Source organism: Microtus oregoni, unplaced genomic scaffold (assembly GCF_018167655.1).
Source record: "Microtus oregoni isolate MIOR12 unplaced genomic scaffold, Mior012 000021F_ref0000039, whole genome shotgun sequence".
In the NCBI taxonomy this organism is placed as follows: domain Eukaryota; kingdom Metazoa; phylum Chordata; class Mammalia; order Rodentia; family Cricetidae; genus Microtus; species Microtus oregoni.
In genome coordinates, this window is record NW_024543080.1 from 26698716 (window position 1) to 26724925 (window position 26210).

The window sequence follows — 26210 nt, forward strand, 5'->3', positions numbered from 1 at the left end:
GATTGCCAGTATGAAGCTGACAGCTGTAGAGGGCAGGGCAAGGTTCAAAGTGGCCTCGTTGGTATTGACTGTGGATTGGAGCAAGGGTGGCAGCTAGAAGGACATGGGAAACAGTAATGGTGAGGTTCACCTAGGGCTGGAGGTGGGAGAGGAAACCCTGCCAACTTTTAGTGCCAACTTCCTAACAGCCAGGCCCTAGACAGCCACCCTACCCAGCATTTCAGAAGCAACAGGGCTTCATAGCTCTGAGCTAAATCTATTTCCTGTTTGTAACTGGACAACAGTTGAGGATCTTTGAAAGCGAAAGCCAAGGAACTGAGAGATGTGATTGATTGGTGAGACACAGCGAGATGTTTCTTGTAAGAAATTTCTCAATGAAGGGAAGGAAAAGGTGAATGGGCTGTTGAGCATACACTGCTGGCCTTGGGCTCCTGTCCTGTCACTTCTCTGCACATTTCCCTTTAAGGTATCTCAGATCTGATCATGGCTCCGAGTCCCTCAGAGGGCTCCTTAGATGCTGATGGCTAGGGTTCCTGGACACCTGGCACGGGATCTCAGAATTCCTCTTTCAAGAAGTTTTTAGAGCTGCTGGGGATACTGGCACTTCAGGGGTCACTTTAAAATGTTATAATTGAGGTTATAGAAATGCTCCCAGCCTCCTTGATGCCAGCATGAACAACTTATTCCAAAGGCATCAGCTGAGGAGGTTCCCTCTGTCCTTCCTGTCAGTAGAAGAAAGTGGTTTGACCACACATGCAGTGATTGAATTTGGCCTTTATAGGCAAGTTTACACAAACTATTTATGTTACACATAAATTTATGTCATTCTGGGCCACACTGATGCTTCTGTCTTTAAACTATCTTTGCAGTAGAGTGTTCGGTGAGTGCATGGTGCTTCAATAGGAGTGGATTGGATTCTTTACAGAAGTCCAGTCTCGGCTGCACACTTGACCTTTACCATAACCTAAGATCTCTCTCAAAGGCTTGCTTCTGGAAAGGAAATCAAACACACTTATCTCTCCCCACCCCCCCCCGTGTGTGTGTGTGTGTGTGTGTGTGTGTGTGTGTGTGTGTGCACGTGTGTGTTTTCTACTCCATCCTATGTGATACCGTTTAGAAAGATCTGCCTTTTTCTCCCCACCTTAGGAAGTGACTGACTGCCCAGGGACAGGTAGCCAGTGACTTTCAGAGACATCCCCAGTGACAAATCTCTTTAACTGGGGAGCTGGGGTGACATCCTCTTTCCTGGAAGCCGTGAGCATGCAGTGAGCTAGTTTGCAATTCCTTTTGTCTGTCTCCCATAGCCTTATCCAGGCCTTTGGGGAGAAGCGACCCAGGAGCTCTAACGGAACGTGTGCCATTCACAGACAAAACCACTGCAACAAAGTGGCCTGCCAGTATACTGCCGGGTACCGGTGCCGGTATACTGCCGGGTACCGGTGACGGTATAGTGCTGGGTAAGGGCAGGCTCCTCTGGGGTGTTTGTTTGATGTCGGAGCCCTCCAGTGCACGCTGTCACACTCATTAGATTGTGTGGAAACTGTAGCAGGTGTGTTTGGATGGCACCAAGGAGAGGCGGAAGAGTCGCATATCTCAGAATGAGCTGTCAAAGCACCTCGCGGCCATTCAAGATTCCTCCCTCCCTCAAGAGGCTCCCGCTCCTTTGCCAGCAGCATTAATCATCTCTAAGGTAGGCAGAATAGGAGGGCTGTTAGCTTTGGGCCAACCAAACTAAGCAGAGTCTCTGCCAAGGACCCCACAGCTTTCTTAGAAGAAGCTGGAATGGAGATAGAGGAGGCTACAGATGAAAGAGACCTAGGTTCCTGGTTCCCTTGCCAGCACACTGCATGGGATGGGACTTACTTTAATTGTTCTAAGGGTTAGATGGTAGGAACCAGTTCCCAAAGAGAGACAGCAGTGAACTATGACAGGCAGGTGTCCTTGGCTGGTGGTCAAGCCTTGATTTGCTCAAATACTTTCATGTTGTGGCTGATTTTTTTTTTAACTTCACCATATTCTGTACTGTTCTCAGAGCCGGAAATCTATATAGTATCAGGCTGTGTTTCCTTTATTCCCATACCTTGTATTTCAGAGGCAGAAGACACAGGGGAAAGGGTGGTAGAACATTCCTGTCAGCCTGGTCTACTAGTTCTGCAGACCCACGAAACAAGTGTCAAAGAGTAGGGTCCTGCTGTAACTTCTGAACATACCGTGTAGTGAGGACTTAATGGTAATATACGTATTGATCAATCCAGGCCGCTGCAGACTCTGGAATAAATAGCAGGTTCAGATTGTATAGTGAGACTCTGCCTCAAGTGTGGGGGGGGATGGTTCAGTGGTTAAAGTGCTTGCCACTAATCCTGAGTATCTGAGTTCAGTACCCAGGCCCTGCATGGTGGAATAAGAGAGCCAGCTATCGTAAGTTGTCCTCTGAATTCCACACAAGTGCCACAGCATAGGTGTACATGCACATAAAAGTTAATATCATCATCATAATAATAATAATAATAAAGCCAGAGAGACAGAGGATAACATGCCATTGGCTAGCACTGTATTCAAAGTGTTCTTAGGTGTGCAAATTTTTTTCAGTAGTCCGGCTACCTCTTCAACATTAAACCCACAGGAAGCACTTATGTGGAGAGAATGTACCACTGGTACCACTGGGTGGAGGCAGGGATCCCAGAGAGATCAACTGGAGAAAGCAGTGATTAAAGCAAGGTGTGAAGTAGGTGAGCGGGCTCAGGGCAGGAGACAGGACATGGACCTGGAAGACCACTCTAGAAGCCTGCTGGGACTCTTGCTGTGTGGACTGGAACCAGAAGAGTGGGCCAGAGCTGTTTTTACATGTGACGTAGCAAACCCCTGCTAACACGGCATCAGTTCTAACACCCTGGCTTAGATGTTAGAACTGGAGGGGTGGCCCCCGAGCTGACGAGTATGTTACTTCATCTTTTTTTACATAATGCTTTCGAATGCTTGCCATGGGAATCTTTTTAGCGACTTACAAAACCGAGACATCTATTTTAAGCAAATGTCTCAATAGCTCATTGCATATTTGTGTGGCTATTTTTGTTCAGTTATCACTCACCTGCCAGAATATTCCCCATCTTAAAGTGGGCAGCCCTGGGGCCTCGGCTGATTCAGGGAGACTGTGTACCCACCACACCACCCAGTTCCAGCACGTTTTCAGAACCCCATAAAGAAACCCACACATGTGAGTGACCAGCCCCTACTGTCCCATTCTTTGAGCCTGGCGACCACTAATCTGCATTCTGTCTCCATGGATTTGTCTATTCTAAGTACTTTATATAAGTGTGATCATACAATCTGCCATCTTTCACTTGGTGTATCTTCAGGGTTCATCCACGTCATCCTTTTAGCTCTTCACTCCTTTCTGTGACATGGAGCATACTATTAAATGGCAGGCCACTTGTTTGTTTCCTGGCCACTCAGATTCCTGAAATAATCACACAGAAACTATATTATTTGGAATACTGTTTGACCAATAGCTTAAGCATATTGCTGGCTTACTCTTATATCTTAATTTAACCCATTTCTATTAATCTGTGTATTGTCATGTGGCTGTGACTTACTGGCAAGTTTCCCTTCATCTCTTCCTGGCGGAGGCTACATGGTGTCTTCTGACTCTGCCTTCTTTCTCTCCCAGCATTCAGTTTAGTTTTCCCCACCTGCCTCTATTCTGCCCTGCCAGGCCCAAGACAGATTATTTATTTATTAACCAATAAAAGCAACACATTCAGAAGGACCTCCCACAGCAGGCCAGTCCACATGTGCTCATCTGGACAGCAGTTGATGCTCATCTAGGTGATTTCCACTTGGGGGTTCATATAAGTCATGCTGCAGAGAATTCATGCACAAGCTACACGTGAAACAGCTTTTCTCTTCTCTCGGGGCTACACACCCAGGAGTGGGAGGGATTTCAGGGTCTTGTGGCAATTATGTGTTTGACTTTTTGAGAAACAACTAAAGTAGTTTCCTCTACAACTGTATATTTTATTATGACATTTGCTAGGGAGTAGGGTTGTATCATCAATACATCTGTGTAACTACTCTTCTGACTTCTTATGGTCACTAGGGGACACCAGTGAACCCGGCTTTCCATCCAGGTACTTTCATGAGGCAGTGTTGTAACCCTGGACATACTAGTGAGCAGAATAGGGGTGGTTGCCACTCTTCTGACTCTTAGAGTTTGGGGAGGAAACAGCCCCTCCCCAGCTACACATATAAGTAAGACTGGGATCTGTATTCTGGAGGAAGTGAAGGTTATTTAGTCTTGAGATAGTGATAAAGGGCCGAGTATCCGCAAAAGTTACCTGAGAACATTGCACGAAAGCCGGTATGGAGGAGTGTTCTGATCACAGAACCATGCACAAAGGAGCCCAGAAAGAGCAGGGTGCTTTGACAACAGAAAGCACAGAGAGGGTGTAAAGGGAATGGCAAGAAGTGAAGATGGGAAGTCAGCAGTAGCTGTGTCATAGAGATGAGCTCTGTCAGTAAGATTTCTGTCATACAAGCATGATGACCTGAACTCAGATCCCCATGTCTATTTATCGGAACAACAAATATCAGTTATAGTCATGACTGACAATAACTTTAACGTGGGGCAAACAGAGACAGGCAGATCCCCGGAGTTCACTGGTCAGGCGGTCTATCCAACCAGAAAGTATCTGGTTGGGTGATAGACCTCATCTCAAAAAGATAAGCTGGGGAACAATTGGGGGAAATACCTGACATCAGCATGTTGCCTCCATATACATACAAGTGCATATGCACCCCCATACACACAAGTACACATGCTGGCACACTACATATACATGTGCCTTCATACACAAGTCTGTTTGAGATGAGGAAAAATAATATTATAAAAACAAGACATTTTTAAAGATTTATTTTAATTGTGTGTGTGTGTGTGTGTGCGCGCGCGCGTGTGTTATGCTTGTGTGTGGGGTGGTTAGGGAGACAAGAGAGACAAGAGCAACATGCAGCATGTTTGCCCCTTTAATTTTGATTCATGGTGACAAACCATTCTGAGGAAGACACGAGGAAGCATCAGTAGACACAGCCTAAGCCCGGGCTTTCCTGTGAGATGTGTCCTCTGACACTGCAAAGAGCAGCCTTCCTTGTGGAGTCAGTTTGTGTGTTCTCTGCTCGCCTTAGAGTTTTACAGACTAGATAGAATCCTGGGTGTGTATAGTTGAAACTGAATTTAATAAAGTTATCAGCTCACCAAAATGTCTCGCAAGGTATTTATTCTTGCATTTGTTTTTCTGACAACATCTGGATGTCTCAGTGGCAGAAATGGTGCAGAACGTTAGAAATAGGGAGCCAAGTGAGACATGAGCCCTGATTTAAGAGAATTTGGAAACATAAGAATTTTTATCTAGATTAAAATAGTGTATAAAAAATAAAAAAATATAAAAATATATATATAAAAATAAAATAGTGTATATTATTACAATACCAATTTTAAAACATGATGTGGAATTAATATTGGGTTTGCTATTTAATGCTTTGTGCTTGTTTTCATGACTTTTTCTAAAGGGTTCCTCTCTGTCTCTTCTAACATCCAAAGGAACTGAATACCGTGTATTTTTTTTTTTTCTGAATGTAGGCAGTAGTTTTCCTGTCTGAACTACCGGCTCCCATCCCAGTAGCCGCTTCCAAATTACCACACAGAGACTTAACATTATTTATAAACGTTCAATCAGTAATGCAGGCCTGTTACTAACTAACTCTTACATTTAAATTAACCCATTCCTATCTATCTGTGTATTTCCATGTGTCTTGTTTCCTGTGTGGCTGTCTTATTTCTCTCCTGACTCCGCCCTCCTTCTTCTCATCATTCTCAGTTCGGCTTTCCCACCTAACTTCCTGCCCAGCCTCTAGCCTGTCAACTTTTATTAACCAATGAGAGTAATACATATCCACAGTGTACAGAAGGATTATTCTACAGCAACTATGAATTGTTCATTTTGTAATTTCTCATTGTGGATGTGCTGTGCTCTTTCTAATTAAAGCAAACCTTGGCTTTGCCCTCAAAGCTTTAATGTCTGTGTCATTTATCAATGGACCATGATTTTTTTTTTTCTTTAACTCCTTGGTGTGCGGTGTTGCTATCTCCCATTACTGCCTTGCACTGTTTTCTGGTTTTGGAATGCATAGTGTGCTCAGCATCACATCACACACCTAGAGTGGGTGGGCTTAGAGATACTGAGTAAGTGTGCTGTACCCTGCAGCAGTAAGCCCATATACAAAACCCACTCTTCTCTCATAATGTTAGAATAGCTTGCTTCACTTGTTCTAGTAAGCCAAACATGAAATGTTTTTGCATTATTATGGACCTAATAATACATATTTTGTTTGATTGCTCCGTTGTATTACAGTCTTACTAATAAGAAATCTATGATGTCCCTGTTGTATTTTCTTTGTGTATTCAAGTTTAGAAGTTGATAGTTACAGTAATCCATGTAGACCAGCACAACCTGAGGATAATGGTTGTCATTAGGAAATGGATGTAGGCCAGTTGCTTCCCTTTTATATAATTTTTGTGTGTGTTTTTTCCCTCCCCACCCCCACCCCAACTTACTCCTGCCGTTTCCCTGTGTCTTGGAGGAGGCATGTAGCCTCTCCAACAAAGCTGCCTTGAGTGAGAGGCGAGTCACTGTGGGGGCTGACATAGACACTGGAAGTTTTTATTTCCATATGTGATCCTGCTGCCACCGCTGGTTCTTAAAGGTGTCACATTGCTGCTCGTCATTTTGCTCGAAGCCATTCATTTCGAGCAACCGTTCCATTAGACAGAGGCTTGCGTCTGGTAGTAAGGGTGTGTTCTTTAACCTGTCATGTCTTCTCTTTGCAGTTTTGAGAAATGGTGCTTGGGAAATTGTTCACTGGGAAAAGGTATGCATTCGTTTTTTATTTTGCCGCGAAAGAAGTGCATAGAGGTTCACTTTATAGACGTAACTGTGTACTATTACAGGCAGCCATCAGCAACTCCACTGATATGGAGGCTGTTTAGTAGTTAATGTGAAGATCTGTGAGTCTGCCTTAGCTCTGTGCACTGAGCATTTCTGTACTCGTCCAGGAAGGCTATTTTGGAAAGTTCTGTCCAGAACAGTCCTGTTTCACAGTATATTTTGAGCACTCCTTTCATAGATTTTATTTATTTTGTTTTATAAATTTTGTTTTGATCATCTACTGTCCAAGTAAAAAAAAATTCAAGTTCTGATATTTTACATTTGCATGTTTTAGTTAAATTCATGTAGTGAAATCACCCCATTTATTTATTACTATTATTTTCAGAAAAGTAGTCGTATAAACTAAACATCATTTTCTAATGAAGCAGGAGTCAGTCCTTGGCTTTGGAGGTAGATCTGCTTGCTAGACCTCTGCCTCGGCATTTAGTGGGGGGAGTTGTAATTTGACAAGGGCTACCCAGGTGTCCATTCTTGTTAGGCCTTGAAGGTAAGCAAAAATGACGGTCAGTTCTTAGTTCCAGAACTTGGATCCCCCAGTCATCCACAGTGGATAGCCGTGGTGACTCGTTACATGGCCTTTTGGAGGCCACTGCTGTGGACACTGGACATATATCTCACAGCAGAGTGTTTGGCTGAGACAGCAAAAGTGTTGCCTGCTGCCAATTCATGTACACCCCACTAAAGTCCACGCACTTGATTCTCCCTTCTGACCGTGAAGGAATAGGGTCTCTTCTCAATAAGAAACTAATTCCATTTTTGTTGATTTTTTTTTTTTTAAATCAGCGGCTAGACTAGCAGCTGACATCTCCTCTTCCAGAGATGAGAACATTCACATCTCTCTGCATTCTGGTCTTTGACATTAAAGTAATAAGGAGAAAAATGCCTTCAGGGTGTTGTATTTCTGTGCTAATCAGCTCTGTTGCAGAAGAATAAAGTCGATAACAATACAGCCAAAAACTTTCAGGAGGAACTTGCCTTCATGGGCTCATCTGGTCCTTGTGGACTTAGACATTTCATAGACAAGACAGATGGGGTAGAATCAGATACAGTGGATTGGATTTAGATTATCAGTACAGTTAACAGAAAGGCGCATTTTTGAAAAATAATATATCAGGTTTTTTTTTCTTCTTTCCTAAACTTCTTGCTCAGGGAATATACAGTCAGGCAATAGTTCTCTTCTGCTCCCTTGTAAAATTAACCTTCGCATTTCCTAATGGCGATCATTATTTTGAGGTTATGCTAGTCTATATGGATTATTGCAACTATCATTTTTAATTTATTTTGTTTTGTTTTGTTTGTTTTTCGAGACACGGTTTCTTAGCTTTGGAACCTGTCCTGGAACTAGCCCTGTAGACCAGGCTGATTTCAAACTCCAAGAGATCCACTCTGTCTGCCAAGTGCTAGGATTAAAGGCATGTGCCACCACTGCCCAACTCATTTTTAAATTTTTTGTTTTTCGAGACAGGGTTTCTCTGTAGCTTTGGAGCCTGTCCTGGAACTAGCTCTTGTAGACCAGGCTGGTCTTGAACTCACAGAGATCCGCCTGCCTCTGCCTCCCGAGTGCTGAGATTAAAGGCATGCGGCACCACCGCCCAGCCACATTTTTAAATTCTTAATAGACAAAGACAATGAATCACTGACTGGTTACCCGTGATGATAGCTTTGTTAGTCGTTCTTGAGGTCAGGGCCAAATTTAACATGCATATTCCATATTATGATTTAAAAAGACAGAATTTAGATTGTCACTCAGAAGCCACCCAACTAAATAAAAAGAGCTGAAGTTATTTAGTAGTTATAACTAGATAATTGCATTCCCAAAGTTGGTTCAGTGATGAATTCAAGATAAACACACAAAACTCACAATATTTTGATGTTTGCAGTATCATCAGGAAACAGGAAAAAGAGCCCTCATTCCTACTGATAATGTAAAATGCTTACATACAAAATCTATGTGACCTGTGGAAAGACAGCAACTGGCTTCAGACCAAGCCAGTCTTTTGACTCAGCTTCTTGAGCGCTGGGATCCCAGGAGATGCTATCACAGCAGCCTCACTCATGTGAATCTTTGACATCTAAAGAAAAGCTGCCTTCTTTCTCGCCCCCCCCCACAAAAGATACCAATAAATGCACAAATACATGTTCTTTCAATATTAAAAGTGAGATCTCTTGTTTCAGATTATGAACATAACATACTTCCAAAGAAATTATCATTTGCCTTAAAAGCCTGTTCAAAAGTAGATACTAACAAATAAAATAGAAAAGAATGTAGTGTCCTGAAATGACGCATGTTCATTATTTGATAAGTGAGGCAAACATTGCAGATTGGCAAGGTCAAAAAAAATGAATATTTAGGTTACATCTAAATCATGATTTGTGCAAAATTAAATTCCATCTGGCTACAAGAAGCAAGCATAAAAATGCTGTTTTGAAATACACACTAATAGAACAAAGGTCTTCAATGAGTGTTTGGGAAGATCAGTATCTCATGATCATGATTATATAAATTTTAAACCTAATGCATAACAAAAGATGCCACAGATAACTGGGGAATGTATTAAATACTTGCAGCAAATAAAACAAAAAATTCACAACATTATACTTTAAACATAAAATCAAGCTCTTGTCCTTGCTCTATTAGTTAACTGTCACTGCACATTTTTAAAGGATAATAAGTATTTATGCTTACCAGTTTTATAATTGTAATTTTTTTTCTTACACCCTCTTTTGAGGCAATTGATGTTCGATTCCAGGAACCTTTGTATTTTGTCACTTTTAGATATTCCACATGGCAAGTTTCAACTAAAGTGATCTTTCTTTATTTTTGAGCATGTTATCCAACACGTTCCTCCTTAAACAACTAGTGTACATACTGTAGATTATAAGATGGCCCCTCCAACTTTCCCTCACCTATTTCTCCCAATAGATAAAACCGAGCACAATGGCCCTATCTGCAGTAATTCCCTGTCATGATTCCCACTAAGGAAGTAGAGCCAGGTATTGCTGAGTGGGAGATGCATTGTTTGCCAAAAGTAGTAAGAACACTGGCAAATCATTTCTAATAGTTTCTGGCCACAAAGGACTTTAATTCATCTTCATACCATACTCAGGGATAGTAAATGCATAATAAACAAACTTTGCTGTTTATTTTACTTTAATTATAATTATAGTCTCATTACAGTTATGCCAAGCATAGGACTATGTGATGGGTAGGTGTGGATTTGAGCTTTTCCACTCACCCTGAACATGTGACTCAGGAACTTAGAATCTTAGATGTTTTCTTCCTCTCTAAATTATAAATTTAAGTGGATTCTTTTTGCGTGAGGGTCACTGTGAAGAGTAGCCACAGATACGATTATTTCTCAACTTGTACTGAGACATCCTTGGGTAGGGTAGAGGTTTTAGCCAGCAGCTTCCTCCTTCTTATTTTTATGTCAAAGCAAGAACATTTAAGAAGTTGAGATGTCAACCAAGTAGTTATAATTGTTCAATAAATTTTATTAAGATAAGTAACAGATTAAAAACAAATATACATTTGCCCCTAAATAATTTTATGCCATTTTTGTGAAGATTAGAATGTTTTTTTTATTCTGTGTATTAATACAATGGGTTGTATATTTTTTTTTTTGCTATCTTTTCATGCAGATAATTAACCAATTCCCAGTTTTCTTTCAGGTAAATGTTGGAGATATAGTTATAATAAAAGGCAAAGAGTATATACCTGCTGACATTGTCCTTCTCTCATCAAGGTAGAGACACCTACTGATGCTCAAACAGGGTAGAGGATGGTTTCTCTACCCTGCATTGACCTTGTGGTTTCTCCAAGGAAATAAAGAATAAACGAAGAATTGCAAACCTCTCGAGATTTTTTAAGTGTTTAAAAAATGGATTGGCTTCATGTTTGCCATACAGAACAAGTACCTAGCCCAAGCTTGAGAATCTCCTCTCAATCTCCTCTGGCTACATCCAGATCCTTGTGGTGTGTGTGGACCACTAACTCAGCTTAAGACTCCCTGTCATTGACTTTATGCCGTTCATGGACTGGGCTCTGCTGATTTTTTCCTTTCAGTCCTCATTCACGCATTCCTTTATGGTGCAATAACCATCTCTCTTGCAAACTTTCCTATTCCTTATGGTGATATGGTACAAGAGAACCGATGAGTGGCTTATTTCTTTTTGTCATTGTACCTTACTAAATAATACTGTTTTCTAGCAAAAAAAAAAAAGAGTACTTTATTCTTTCTTTTGGTCTTTTCTGTTACTGAATTTAGATAATTTTTGTTGTATTCATGTTTAAGATAGTTGTGAATCAGTATTCAGAACATATGGCTTTAGGATTAAAAACTATCACACTAGTCCTTATGTAAATTTAGGATTTAAAACCTTAAAACTAGTCCAAAAATAAATTAAGAAGAAATGTTTTTTAATATTCTTGAGGTTGTTTATCATCATTTCCTTGGACAGTTTGATTTGTAAAATCCACATAAAAATATGGACAGTGTCCTTTTTTCAAAATCTATTTAATCAGGTCGTGGTTTAAAATGATTGGATATTTATAATTGACAAGTTAGTAAATCATAATCAGGAAGCTAGTAGCTCCTTGGCTATTTATAGAAACAGGTATTCAGGGGTTGAAGTAAGTCAGGGCAGTTTTATTTCTCGAGTTTGTCACTAGCATCTTTGTGTAGCACAGAGAACTGTCCTTAAGTCAGACTTTCTGTTCTCAGCGACTGCTCAGAACTTCGTCAGGGAGCATTTCTGAAATGGAACTGTTTGCTCATGGACTTGGTTGGCTAGGTTACGTGAGAGCTTGAGGTGGCTTGGAATTAGGTTAGAATTTCATTGAAAGTTCTGTGTTTCACTGACTTTCCACTTTAAATGAGCAAACTGAAATTTCAGCACGCGGCCACGGATACCACTATGTGACAAAAGCATGGCACACAGCTACCAAGACTTTATTTAATTCATGTCCAGGCAGGTTGTCGGTCAGGCCTTTTCATTCCCTCCTTGAATCAAACTTTTCTCTGGACACAAAGGCTTACTCTCCTATACTCTGTAAAGCACAATATGTTACTTATACTTTATCAATTATTAAATAACTCCAAATGGTGCAGTCATACCCCTAACTGCCTAAGACAGGTATCTGTGCAGCTTTCCAGTAAAGGTAATATGATAGGGATGCGATCAACTTTGAAAACATTTTGGAATCAGAACAGAGTTTATTACTTTTGCAGTATGTATGTGAGAGGGGGCTTAATGTAGTATACTTGTTTTTCAGATAGCTAACACATAGTTTTAAATTTTTTCCTTTGCTTATTTGATAGGAGTAAGCATAGTGTTGGCAGCAAATTAAGGATTTTTACAAAAAAAACTGGAAGATAAAATAACTCTATAAAATGTTTAATTTGATAAGAAATACTTATTTATAATATTAACTTTTCACATTAGAAATTGAAAATTGGGCTTACAAAATCAAATAAGTATCCTTTGGGTGCAAAATATTTTCATTTCCCTTCAGGCCTGATCAAAATAAGTTTTGAAAAAATCGGCATTAGACATTTTTATTAACATGAATTCTTTTCTATAATAATTTCAAACCTTCTGTCTCTTTTGTCCATTTGTTTGGTTTTTATTTTCTTTGTTGTTTGTTTTTTTTTCCTCCCATTTTAATTATTTTAAACTGGGACGTGTAGGTGGCAGTGGGGGAAATAGTGAGAGTGGCCAATGGGGAGCACCTCCCAGCAGATCTCATCAGTCTGTCCTCCAGGTCAGAACCACAGAGTCACACAGGGTGTGTGTACGTGGGTCCTCACCTTAAACCAAACAACAATGGCGCCCAAACGCAGTTGAGCTTGGTCGCTTCCTTAAAAGCACCAAGCATGCCTATTGCTAGACAATGCGCATCAGAGGCGTTTTAAAGGCACTTTGTGATTACCATGTTGGATGCTGTTTGTCCCTCGGCTGGGCAGACGGAAGCTCCTGTTATTATCAATAGGAGGCCAAGAGATGTTGATTTCCTTTGCACCAGTCACATATGTTTTAACAATATGCCTCAACTTTAAGAGTTTTGCCACTAACTCTCCAGCATATTGTTATTGTACGGTGTTCAGCTTTTCCTGAAACAACCACTGGAAGCTGACTACATTTTAAGCATGTTTTCTTATTCTCCTATTTCAAAATTTTCTGTGGAATTTCTGCAGTGACTGCGACTAAAATTTGGGCTTGTATAGGGTTTATAGAGGACCCCTGCACAAGGCTGGATGTCGTACGTTTTCGTGCTGCATGCTTGGGGACCGGTCTTTATCCCACTTGTAACTTGTGAGCAAGCGCACATTGCTGTGGTCCATGTCAGCCGTCCCCTGGTGTCTGTACCGTGGTCTGCATCTTGTTTCGTTTTTCCACTTACTAATCAAAAAAGCTTGCTTTGCGTCTGACTGTGTCTTGGATGTTATCCTGACTTGCTGAGGTATTTATGAACTAGCATGATTCCTGACTCTTCTGCTTCTTCACAGCCCTGCAGTCATAACTGTCTTAAATCATCATTAGGAATGTTCCAAATTGGGGTGATTTAATTGGCTTCACGTTAAGTAGAAGTGAGCATTTAAACATCCTAATTTCTTAGTCATTTAAAGCTCTACACAAGGTGTTTTGTATGGAGGGCAGTGTTAGAATGTTGTTCTTTTTACTATAAGACTGGCTTTAGATAAGTATATCTATTAGTAGCATTTTAATAAGTTTTACTGCCTAGAAAGACAACCGACAGTTCAGTTAGTGTTTTGTTTGTCGCCATTCTTCTCTGTTAGCAGGGAAATGTGTTTCACGGTTTGAGAAACCATTTATGTTTCAAATGGATATGAGAAAATTAGAAAGTTGGACAGTTGCCAGAGTGAGAATAACTATTTTGACCATGAGTTAAAAACATTCTTTTGGAATAATTGAGAGTGAAAATACAAATATGGAAAGATTTCTCTGCTTGGGAAATAGCAGTCTATATGAAAGAAAAGCTCATGGGAAAAAAAATTAGAGAAGGTGGGAAGTTACCTATTGATTGATGTCTATGTCTTTAAGTAACTTTGCTTAATTTCAGGATGGCATAGTTAGGCTAAATGCCCATTTCCAGCACTTAGGGCAGTTTGTTTTGCACATGTACAAATTGGAAGTTGATTAAAAAATTCCAATATTTGTGACTTGTAAGTTTCTTTTATATTAACAGTCATTTATCAGATAACACACTAGGCTTATTATATAGCCAAGTGTTAATGAGATTGGTTTAACTTAAGAATGCTTCTTGGGTTATGTTCAGAATGTTTTCCTATAGAGTTGAGGATTAAATTTACGGTCCGGCCGCACTCACATGTCTGCAGCAGCCAAGCAAATAAAGTAAGATGCTCTGACAAAACAGGAGAACACAGTCACCACATACAGAATCCACTTCTGGCGCTCCCATGTGACAGCTTCAGGACACGAGGCAGTATAGCCAGGTGGACTGCCTAACGTTAGCTTCAGGACACGAGGCAGTATAGCCAGGTGGACTGCCTAACATTAGCTTCAGGTCATGAGGCAGTATAGCCAGGTGGACTGCCTTTAGTTTAGTATTTTTCTGCTTCAGACATCTCAGTCAGGCTGCTCACATAGCCCAGTCTATAAAGTGCCTGGTCATAAGCCTGAGGACCTGAGTTCAGTCCCTGAGAGCCTATATGAAAGCGCCAGGTGTGATGGTACACTCGCAAGCTCACAGCCAAGGAGACAGACACAGGCGGATCCCTTGAGCTCACTGACCAGCCAACCTGGTCTACTCAGCAGGTTTGAGGCCAATGAGAGACCCTTTTTCAAAAATACGTGGACAGCACCTGAGGACTGATAGCTGAGCTTATACTCTGACCTCCACATCCGTGCCCTCCCACACACACATGTACCTGACCACACATGAACATCACACACACACACACACACACACACACACACACCTCTCAAACAAGTTTTTTCTTATTAGGCCAAAAAATATAAAGTATATTGTCACTTTGTAAAAATACATCCTTTAAAAGTAGCCTTAGTAGTATGTGGTCTGTGTGATCTTGTCGTCACAGCTAAAGGATTAAACTAGTAAGGACAAGCTTGTAGAAGGAACAATCTGGAAGTTTTTTTTTTTCAATCTGGAAGTTTTTAATCAACCATTTTGCATAACCAATTTACATGTGGGCTACAAGCATGAAGCCTGACTGGACCTTCTGAGCTGGAGATAAATCTGGACACAACCCTCCATTAGACTTCAGAACAGTCTGTGTTGTGTCTGTGTGGATAAGCGGTTTACATAGTGTGGCTCCTCATTAATGTGATCTTGAAGCTCACCACCCGGTGTTGTCAGGAAGTAGCTTTTGGGGTTCTCCCTGCTGGAAGGCTGATCCATGAGTGTGTGCATGAGTAGCTCTGCCTCCTATTGTCTCGCTGTTAGAATGAGAATCACCAAGAAGCTAGGTAACCAGAGCTTTGTCTAGAACAAATGGCTTTGGTGAGTCTGAACTCTTAGATCAATGGCAGTTGGTACCTTCCTTTCCTTCCCCAACTGAATCTTTGTGTTTCTCAATTACGAATAACAGTGAGCCCCAGGCCATGTGCTACATCGAGACATCCAACTTAGATGGTGAAACCAACTTGAAAATTAGACAGGTGAGTTCTGCCATCAGCTCCCAGTTGCTGCTTTCTGCTGTGTGTTTAAGAACCTCTAAGTGTCTAAGAGTGATTCCGTCTAATTACAACTGTTTTCTCTTTAATATTATTTATAATACTATTTTGTATAATAGCCAATGCTTGAATGATAATAATAGTAATAGTAGCAGTTCTTAATGCTTGTGTGTGTGTGTATGTGTGTGTGTAAGAGAGAAAGAATGCATACAAGTGTGCCTGATTGGCCTGCACTCATTATATAGACCAGGCTGGCTTCAAACTCACAGAGATCCACCTGCTTCTGTGAGTGCTGGGATGAAAGATAAGTGCTACTACCATCCAGTGTTCCAAGCTCTTTGGCATGTTAATTTGTTTTTCTCAGCCCCCCCAGTTAGCACTGGGTTTGCCACACTTACAAGCCAAAATTTTCATTGCTCTTCAGAAGCATTTATCTTGGGAATTTGAATTACTTGATATTTCTAATTTGCTTTTTATTCTATGAAAAGTTGCACAGAACAACTGTGAGATTTTGTCTTTAAAGCTTTGAGGGGATGGGATTAAAATATATAGTACTGACTTCTTGCTGAGTGACAGCAATGCCAGTGGGGTGTTTGGATTGTGGTAGAACTGGACGTCGTGAGAGAACTGAAGTCAGATGGCTGGGTGAATGGTCTCGGTGCCTGTCACCTCCAGCTGGGTGAATGGTCTCGGTGCCTGTCACCTCCAGCTGGGTGAATGGTCTCGGTGCCTGTCACCTCCAGCTAGGTGAATGGTCTCGGTGCCTGTCACCTCCAGCTGGGTGAAGGACTGCTCGGAAGTTTCTCCCTCTCAAGGTGGGAGCGAAAGAAGGAGGAAGAGGATGGATGGACAAACTGCTCTGTTGAACAGACTGTGCCTGTGTTTCGTCCCTTTCATTAGACCCTCTCATCTTTAAAATACAGAGAGTCTACAGCAGCAAAGATTGATTTTTACTTGGCACACTGGGTACTTCAGGACTTCCACAGAAGTTACATTATTTTCTACTAAAGGTCCATGCTCACACTGATAAGGATATATTATAGTTTGACAGTACTGTATAAAAAGACAGGGAATTACTTGAAAAATAGTGAGATTCCTTGTCTGTAAGACCTTGGAGAGTGCCCCCACCATACTTAAGTAAAATACTCTGTCTGAAAATATTCCAACAGGGCTTACCAGCAACATCAGACATCAAGGACATTGACAGTTTGATGAGAATTTCCGGCAGAATCGAGTGTGAAAGCCCAAACCGACATCTCTATGATTTTGTTGGGAACATAAGGCTGGATGGACATGGGTAGGTAAACTCACTTTCACCGTGTAATCCTTTAGCCCGTATGGTTTTCCTCTGCTCTCACTGAATACTCACTTCCCACCTTTGTTTTAAGCATGTCTGTTTTCTGACTCACATTTTTTGGGAAGGAGGCTGAATCCCAACCCACTCGTGTAATGTGATCCAGGACCTTCCCATGTTCTGCCAGTCTGGCAGTTAGATGTTGTCAGTGATGTTCCCGGATTCTGGAATATTCTTTGGTGGTTAAATAGCCTGTGACTGGTTCTTTGACTGAGATTCTTGCCATGAACTTTCCAGTGCCCATGACCATGGTCTGTTCCTGTGATCTCGGGACGCCTCGAGGAGTTCAGACTGTACCACAACTGGCTATTTTTTATCTCTTCTGTCTGACTCTGTTGTATAACTCTATATGCTTTTTTCTAGGCCATACTATCATTAAAGTCACTGTTATCTGTTACCAGATTCCCATCTTTCCTACAACTTCCTTATTACCACTCTTACTCATTCAACTAGAATTTCGTATGTACCTGATAATAAAGACAGTTTACAAATATTACACAAGCCATAATGAGCAAATCAGATAAATACCTTTGCTTGTGTGTTTTCACTGATTCATTCACTCCAACAAAGTTACTTAAAATTCAAAAATGTATGAGCAACAGAAATCTGGAAGATCAAGGCACCAAATTTGGTGGCTGATAAGGAAGTATTGCACCCTGTGTCCTGGCATGTTGGAGACCCTCAGGCATCCTTTGTAAGGTTTCAGTCCCAGTCACAAGACCATAACTCATGTGTATGTGTGTGTGCTTGTACGCACTGCACCTGTGTAAAAAGTGTGCACGAAGAGACCTCAGGTCAACCTCAGGTGCCATTCCTCAGGAGCCAGCCACTTTTGTCTTCTGATCCAGGGTCTTGCACTGGTGTGAGCTTATCAATTGATTGGCTGGTAAGCTATGTGACTGGGTAGAAGCTTCCGGGATGTTCCTGTCTGCCAGTCCCTGTGTTGGAATTATAAACACAACCAGTACCTGGCTTTTTTTAAAAAATATGAGTTCTGATAATTAAACTAGGTCTTCGTGATTGCACAGTAAGCCATCTCCCCAGCCCCATGAGTGCAGACATTTCAAGAGTTAACTACCCCTTCTCAAGAAACCAACATTCTAAGTGCCACAATATTAAAGATTGAATTTCAGTGTGTAAATATATAGGATTTTGTAAGCTTACTTTCTTGTAGTAAAGTAAATGAAGGGAAAACAGAAATAAAGGAATAAATAAGAAAATTTTATCCTTTATTAATTAAAAAAACAATAGAGCCTTCAGGAGATACAGCCTAGGACAAGAGGTGAGAAAAATCTATTAGGTAAGGAAATTTCTTTAGGAGGGAATCTCTCGGGGTGATTGAAGTCAGCCTCCTTTAGGTGGCATTTGAGCAATGGTGATTGTTCAAATCACCTCCTAATCAGGAGGTTAGGAGCTTAATCACTTGAGTATCTGAAGTAGACAATTCTGAACAGAATAAATAGTGTGAATCACTGTGATTAGAAGAAGAGAAATTGAAGTGAAAGCCAACAGATGGGCCAGATCGCATAAGGCTGTGTAGGGTATTACATGATTTCTGAGCAAACTTGGGATTCTTGAGTGAGTTATGGAGGGGAAATATCATCTTTAGTTTTGGACTTAATAAGTTTATGGTGTCCAAGCAGCATTTGAATATATCTGGCCGGCAGTAGTGGCCTTTAATTCCAGGACTCAAGAGGCAGGAGCAGTCAGATCAATGTGAGTTTGAGGCCAGCCTGGTCTGGAAGAGCTAGTTTCAGGACAGGCTCCAAAGCTACAGAGAGACCCTATCTTCAAAAACCAATTTATGTATATGTCTGAACTTTGAACTTTGATAGTAGTTCACGTAGATATTTAAACTCCTCACTGGGGCTGGAAAAATCATTGAAATTGAATATAAACAAAAAAATCAAACGACCCAAGGACTGTCTAGCATTGGGAGGCTGAGAGAAGAACAGGGATTAGAGATCAAGTTCATGGGCTAAAAACCAAGAAAGAGTAAAGAAACTTCCAAGAAGAAAGAGGTACAAAGTTGGGTCAGCTGTCACTCATGACCAACTGCAATGTAGCTGATCACGAACATTTTGGTTTATTGAGCAGAGATCATGGCCCATGATTAGAGCAGGATGAGCCTGATAAGGGTGAACCTGACATCATGGAGAAGAATTGCCTATAGCAAGCATAGGCTTCTTTATCAAGGAGGTTTACAATGCAAGGCAAAGAATTCAGGCAGAACTACGCAAGACAGATGGGGTGTGTGCTGCCCCACTTCTGTTTCCTGTCTTCATTCTTTCCCTCTTTGCCCTACCTCCTCTACACAGTAGATGTTGTCTAGAGATAGGTGTGGTGGACAGGTAAGCGGCAGCTAGATGTTCTGGTCCAACAGCCTAGAGGAATGTTGTCAATGTTCTCACTATTAGAATATGAATAAGATACTAAGTAAATGGCACGTGACACATACCCTGAGGTGGCAGGCACACTTACCTCGTCCCCCAAAACTTCCTATGATCTTTGAGGTAAATGTTAATTCTAGAATTTTCAAAATAATATTTCCTTGAACATATGGTTATAGACTAATGATAAATCTGGCCATTTGGACAAGTATCATTTCTCAAGTCTGACATTTTTTACCTGGCCAGCTTCCATTCCTTAACCAACTTCTCATTAAATTGGTGCCAAGCAAATCCATGCCATGAAGAAAACTTTACATGATAGTGCCAAGATTTAAGGAACTGGAATTTTACAATATGCTTAATTTTATCAGAAAGATCAAAATGAATGGGTGAGGCAGGTGCTCCAAGAGGAACAGGTACAGTGGGAGACAGTGGGAAGCAACAAATGTATGTCACCTGTAATACTGAGCCCAGTCAGATAGGTGAAGATTGGTGGGTATACTTATGCCCTGGAGCAAAATCCATTAACTTCTCAAGGACTTTGTGGAACCTGCTTTAGCCTCAAAGCTACCACCACCACCCCAATCCTGAAGTGTACTCCAAATATTGACATATATACAAGAGAGTTCTGTGGTTTCAATATGGTTTTGTCTCCTGCAGGGTTTACATACTGGCAACTCAGCCTCCATTGTGATAACTGCAGATTGACTCAAAATTAAACCTCTTTTTCATACATAATAACCAGTCCTCAGGCATTTATATTCCTTCACACAATGGTCTCAGTTTCATTCCCATCCCCAGAGGCCCTAAGGGCTGCTGTTGGATGTAAGTGATGGGGGATGAAATACTGTTTTCTGAGGACTCCCACAGGGGCTGTTCTAACTCACACATCCGGACTGAGTATATTTCCTGAAAGAAGCTCCAATGCCCAAACTATCTCTATCCTCAGAAGCTGACTCAACCACCTAAGCCCACCAGAAACAGAGTTCCCCCAGCTCCACAGCCTTTTCAAACTGTCTATATTTTTTTATAGACTTTCATTGAAAATGCCTTCCTTCTTTTCCTAGAAGTTTTAAGTATATTTTCTTTGTATCAGACTTTTTGTTTTTTACATTTCACTTTCTTGTTAAATGAAAACCATCATGGTTATTAAGAATCTTTGACCCATTCAACTTTGGGTCTTCCATTTGCATCGAATGACTCAATGCACACACCTGCAATAGTCCCTTAGTACTCTTGAGTCAAATTTATATACCGCGCCCAATAACATGCCCCATGGTTAACCTTAGAGGATACACACAAAAGACCCAACCTGGGCCTTATTCATGAAAATGTGATTTAAAGTCTTGGAAGCACATGGCTTTAAAATAATTACCATTTATGGGAAATGTGTTTGTATTGCTTGGGAAACTGACACTAATCCTGTAAGATGAATACTGTAACGTTTAGGTCTAGGCCCTGATTTCAGAAAGGGGATGATGGTGCCAGAATACAGAGAGAGCTTTGGGTTTACTTTACTGTGAGTTGTTTTTAAACCCTGATTGTGTAAAAAATTGTCTGTAATTTAAAATTGCGTTTGTGTGTGTTTATTGAGAGGGTGGGGACAGATATCTTAGCTCCACCAGTTCCACACTTTACATAAACTTAAGTCAACTTAGTAACGCAGGAAAAATCATTTGTGAGATCAGCTACTGCAGCCCCAAGCATTGCTTGCCATTTGAGATAGTATATTGGATTGCTCTGACTTCCATGATGATAGAACCTGATAGTTTTGTCAGTAGAAATTTGTTTTTCTTCCCATCTGGATAATGGAAATTATCCAGCATGATTGGACTCTAATGAAGGCTATCTTTGCATCTGGCCAAACACATCTTCTCTGTGTATATTTATGTGACAAAGAAGGCTCTCTGTTGTCTTGTTAGGGCACTAATCACATCAGAGTGCTTCTCCCTCCCGAATTCACCTAAAACTCATAGCGTGGTAGAGGTACGACTACAAATGTCATCACCGTTTGGGGTTGGAGCTTGTAGTCCCAATATTTGGGGGATACTTGTAGTCCTTCAGGGAGAAGAAAGCTATATAGGAAATGGTCTTAAGGACAAAACAAATGTCTTCCCAACAGTTATATTGGAAAATCATCATTGTTGGTAGGAAAAAAAAAATGCTTCCTTTCCAAAAATAAAGTTTTCATGGTGGCGACTTTGATAACTGTGATGGCTGTGCGTTTCTTGGGCATCTTGGACAATGTCATTTCTAATGCCAATACACTCTGTCACAGCACTGTCCCCCTGGGAGCAGACCAGATTCTTCTTCGAGGTGCTCAGTTAAGAAATACTCAGTGGGTCCATGGGATAGTCGTCTACACTGGACATGACACCAAGCTGATGCAGGTGGGACTTTTATCTATGAAATCTTTTCAGGCTCTTTTGGAAATGCATGATTCATCATTCTTGGTGCCCTTGGCCCAAACAGAGCAAATCAGTCATCAGATATTTCTTAGCCTCATACCACACACCCATATTGGGAACAAGGTGAATGAGATCTTGAAATTCCTTCCCTGTGAGAAGAGCTCTCTACATATGGGAACATTGAGAAACTTCTCCCAAGATCACATGATGCAAGAACGCCCAATGGTGGTGTGTATTTTCCAACTGCTAGTGCTCACTTCAAGTGGTCTGTGTACCAGTGTCTGCAATAAAGTATTTATTTTATGCTTTTATTATAATGCAATGATCAAATTTTAAACTTGGAGTTTTTTCATAAAATTTAAAGATAATATAAATTAAACAGCCATTTTTTTCCCATGGCATTCCATACAAGACTGTTTATGCCATCTATTGTCCTGATGTTTCTATACATCCTTGGGGGCTTCATCTCTCCATTGTAATACTATCTGCATTCAGTAGTGTAGCAAGTATAGGAAACTCACTTTGAAATACTGATAGGAGTTCTACTCTAAGGAGCAGTGTCCCTGTACATCATACAGGTGTGATGTTGCTGTCAATCCAGGTGAGATGGTTGGTAGGGCTCCTACCCTGGTCGTGCTATCAAGTCTGTCATTCTTCACTTATATTTGCCATGAGGGATTTCCTTTTCTGTCCTGAGGATGCTCAGATCTGGCATAACTACTGAATCATCACATAGAGCAGAGAAGCCTTCCTTGTCCTCTGCTGCATAGGTCAGGCTTGCTCCACGGTCCTCCTGCCTCTGCCTCCTAAGCCAGCCTGCTGCTGCAGCTGCTGTTACTGATCATAGATGATTTGACTCGAACTACTGCTGCCTCCAGTAAAACAGCTGCCGAGCAGCACCAGAGAAGCTTTGGATGTTGAGATGTTTGCAGAGCCGTGGGCCCTTTTTCTTGGCCTCTTTTCTAAGCCAAGGCAAGGAGTAGGTGCTGTGGAAAGATCTTGTTTGCTTAAGTAGACAAGTACATCTTAACTTCCCTGACACAGTCTGCAAAATGAATGTTAGCCTCCCCTTTCTCTCATTATTTTACAGCCCAGAAAAAGGTGTACATGGTAAGAAAAAGAGGTGGCAGCCGTGGGCACCTTATTGTACTTGTCATGTGTTTGGAAAAGTTTACAGCTCAAGCCCAAGTGTCCGTTCTGACTTTGTCACCCTCATCGAATACTAAGTAAGCAATGCTGAACTGTACAGTGTTTACCATTCGTTCTGTTTTGTTTTGTTTTACAGAATTCCACAAGTCCGCCACTTAAGCTCTCCAATGTGGAACGGATTACAAATGTACAGATTCTGATTTTATTTTGCATCTTAATCGCCATGTCTCTTATCTGTTCTGTGGGCTCGGCCATTTGGAATCGAAGGCATTCTGGGAAAGACTGGTACCTCCATCTACACTGTAAGCAATGAAGGGCTGACTTCCTTATTTTTTCCCTTGGAGTTAAATAGGCATTTGCTTCACCATCAATCTTAACTTAGTTTGAGGAATGTCCTCTTGTTTCTGAAAAGAAAACTTGTGGCTAGGATAACTGGAAGTCTTCTCTTCATTTTTTTCATAGATTTCCAGGAAAAGTGAGTAAAATCTAGGTTCTCAAAACTTCAAAATACTTAAAAACATACCTCCATTCCACAGTAGTATAAAATGCTTTATAAATAAATATAACCATTAACATGATACACGAAATAAAAACTGCCTTCTAATATATATTAAATGTGGCAGTTAAACTCACGAAAGGAGATGATGTGTGGAGAAAACTATGAGTACTGAATATATTATGAAAGCATAATTTGTATGCTTTAAAAATGTTTGAACTGAATGTTCTTCCTTCCTACCCTCCTTCCTTCTTTCCTTTCTTTCTTTTCTTCCTTTAAATGTGCTTTCCTTTGAACTCAGTAAAAGAAATTTTATGTAAATGTTCGTTTTATTCCAGGGAGAGTGGTCTTAATCACTTCCGTCTGGAATATGTATTCTCTGCTGTTCTCATATTAATGTGTCCCCTCTGGGGATTTCTAGGAAATGAGTTTGCATTTCCTTGTGATGAATACTTAGTCAGTAAATAATTTCCCCAAAGTGTGAAAACAAATTGCAATAGTCTTACAGGAAAAAAACAAAAAACAGATTTTTAAAGCTGTTTTTATTACATTGATCTAACTTTTTTATTACATTAGTTAGCTCTGCAGCTATTCCAAGTTATTTTATAGTTATTGATTTATTATTTCAGCATGGAAAAAAGTGTTATTACTGCAATCAATTTGTTTGTGCATATTCCTTACACTATATTAGTCTTCCCTGTTTTATTTTCCTTACTGAGGAAGAAGTTATACTTAGGAGGCTAATTTACCTCCACATGAATAATGTTCCTGTAGCTAAGGATACAGCTCAGTGTAATGCTTACTGACTGTTCATGAGGCCTCCCGGGAGACCAGTACTGGAAAAATAAATGTTCTTACAACTTGGATTGTTCTAGTTGCTATTGTGTTTGCTTTGGAACCATGCTTTGAAAATGCTTTAAAGAATTTACATAGAAGTCTTCTGCCCAATTGAAACTTTGCATTTACAAACCTTCAACCCTCCTGATATCTCTGAACTTCCTTATTGGAACAGGATGTGCTATACCAATAACTAGAGCACTTATCTTTCATCCACACATGCCGCATGCCACCACTCTCCCCTGCCCCCGCCAGAACAGAATGGGGTTTCTCTGTTTAGCCTTGAATGTCCTGAAACTCACTCTTTAGACCAGGCTGGCCTTGAACTCAAGAGATCCACCTGCCTCTGTCTCCCTAGTGCTGGGATTAAAGGCGCCATGCCGGGTTTCTTGCACTTTTTAATAGCACTATGGAGGGCTTAATAGGATTAACATACTGAATACAAGTACGGCTGTCTCTCTGTAGCATTGGAACTGATTCTAGGACACCAGGAAAAGACCATAGCCTGACAGATGCCCAAGCCTTTCATTTAAATAACCCAGTATTTGTACTGTGTATTCTGTCATGTACTGTGAGTCATATCCAGATTACTTAATATGCATGATGCAAAGTATATGTTGTGTAAGTAGTTACTACACTGTGTTATTTATCATCTACTCATATCAGGTATAGACAGATTATTGTCAGTCTAAAGTTGGTTCAGTCCCTCATGTGGGACCCTAGAGAAAGTGATGACGGAACTTTGATTCTACACTGAAAGAGAGGTTTGAGAATCAGGATATGTTATTAGCAAAGTCTTTGCCTAGCTGTGTAATATAGGAAATTTGGGTTTTCTCACTGAAGACATAAAAAGTTATAAATGATGTTCTCTCTTCTCCCCAACAGATGGTGGCGCTAGTAATTTCGGGCTGAACTTTTTGACTTTCATTATCCTTTTCAACAACCTCATTCCCATCAGCTTGTTGGTTACATTAGAAGTGGTAAAATTTACCCAGGCATACTTCATAAATTGGGTAAATATGAATTTAAACTATATTTCATCTTCCTAAGTATGTATTTTGTCCTTTTTAAAAATTTACTCTATTACGGTCTTTTGATTAGTGGAGGTTAAAAAAAATTTTAAGTCTTAACTGTATGTCCTTTTTGATGACTCTGTGGTGGTAGTTTTTAAGCCTTATATTTTAACATGGTCTGCTCAGAGTCAGGCAAATTGATAACACCAGACATCCTGAGGAAAACTGGTGTCTAGTTCAGGAAGCCTGTTGTGAACGCAGTGTCTGTAGAGGAAGGAGACCCCATGTGTATGGAACTGAAAATCCATCTTGTAGAAGCAGTGTCATAATTTACCACATAAAATTTACCACATAAAATTTACCACATAATTTACCACAGCTCTGTCCAGTCACCTGACTTCGTGCACCTTCATTTCTGGACATTAACAAGGTGCTTAGTCTCTCGGTATTTGTGCAGCTCAAGAATCTGTTTCGAAGCAGAGTTTTCTAAGCAGTCAAGCATGTAACTGTGTTTCCACCACCATGGCTGTGGGATTTGCTCATCCATCTAGCTCATTTTCAACTCTGTAAATGATTTTGGCGTGCATGGATTTCCTTTTTGAATTATTATATTGATGATTTTAATATTGGAGAGATGTAGTAAACATCCGGTTTCTATATTCTTCCATCAAATATTGTTTTGTTCTTTCTCTTTGATCTTAGTTAAAATTAATGGATTTGTGTAAATTATATTTTCAGGCATTATTTGCCAAAAAGTTGAATTTTTTGAGAAATTTTGATTTCACTTTTTATGTTCCAAACTCATCTTAAAGCTCTGGATATGAGCAGTATCAGTAGTTTAAAAATATAACCAAAGATACGTTTGCAGCTGTTCATTGTCTTCCTG

General features: G+C 40.5%; 1 protein-coding gene across 5 annotated transcripts in view; it reads left to right on the plus strand.

The window, feature by feature from the left end:
- Atp8a1 (ATPase phospholipid transporting 8A1) overlaps positions 1–26210 on the plus strand; it is a 209039-nt gene that overhangs the window by 44819 nt on the left and 138010 nt on the right. For 2 of the 5 annotated variants that reach the window (XM_041671068.1, XM_041671072.1), the window contains exons 6-12: positions 6881–6921; positions 10641–10744; positions 15593–15662; positions 16847–16974; positions 21700–21811; positions 23115–23280; positions 25197–25324. In XM_041671068.1, coding sequence (XP_041527002.1) covers positions 6881–6921; positions 10641–10744; positions 15593–15662; positions 16847–16974; positions 21700–21811; positions 23115–23280; positions 25197–25324 — 749 coding nt within the window. Of the gene's footprint in view, positions 1–6880; positions 6922–10640; positions 10745–12688; positions 12763–15592; positions 15663–16846; positions 16975–21699; positions 21812–23114; positions 23281–25196; positions 25325–26210 lie in introns of all 5 variants that reach the window. The other 3 variants (XM_041671070.1, XM_041671073.1, XM_041671069.1) reach the window with 2 other exon arrangements.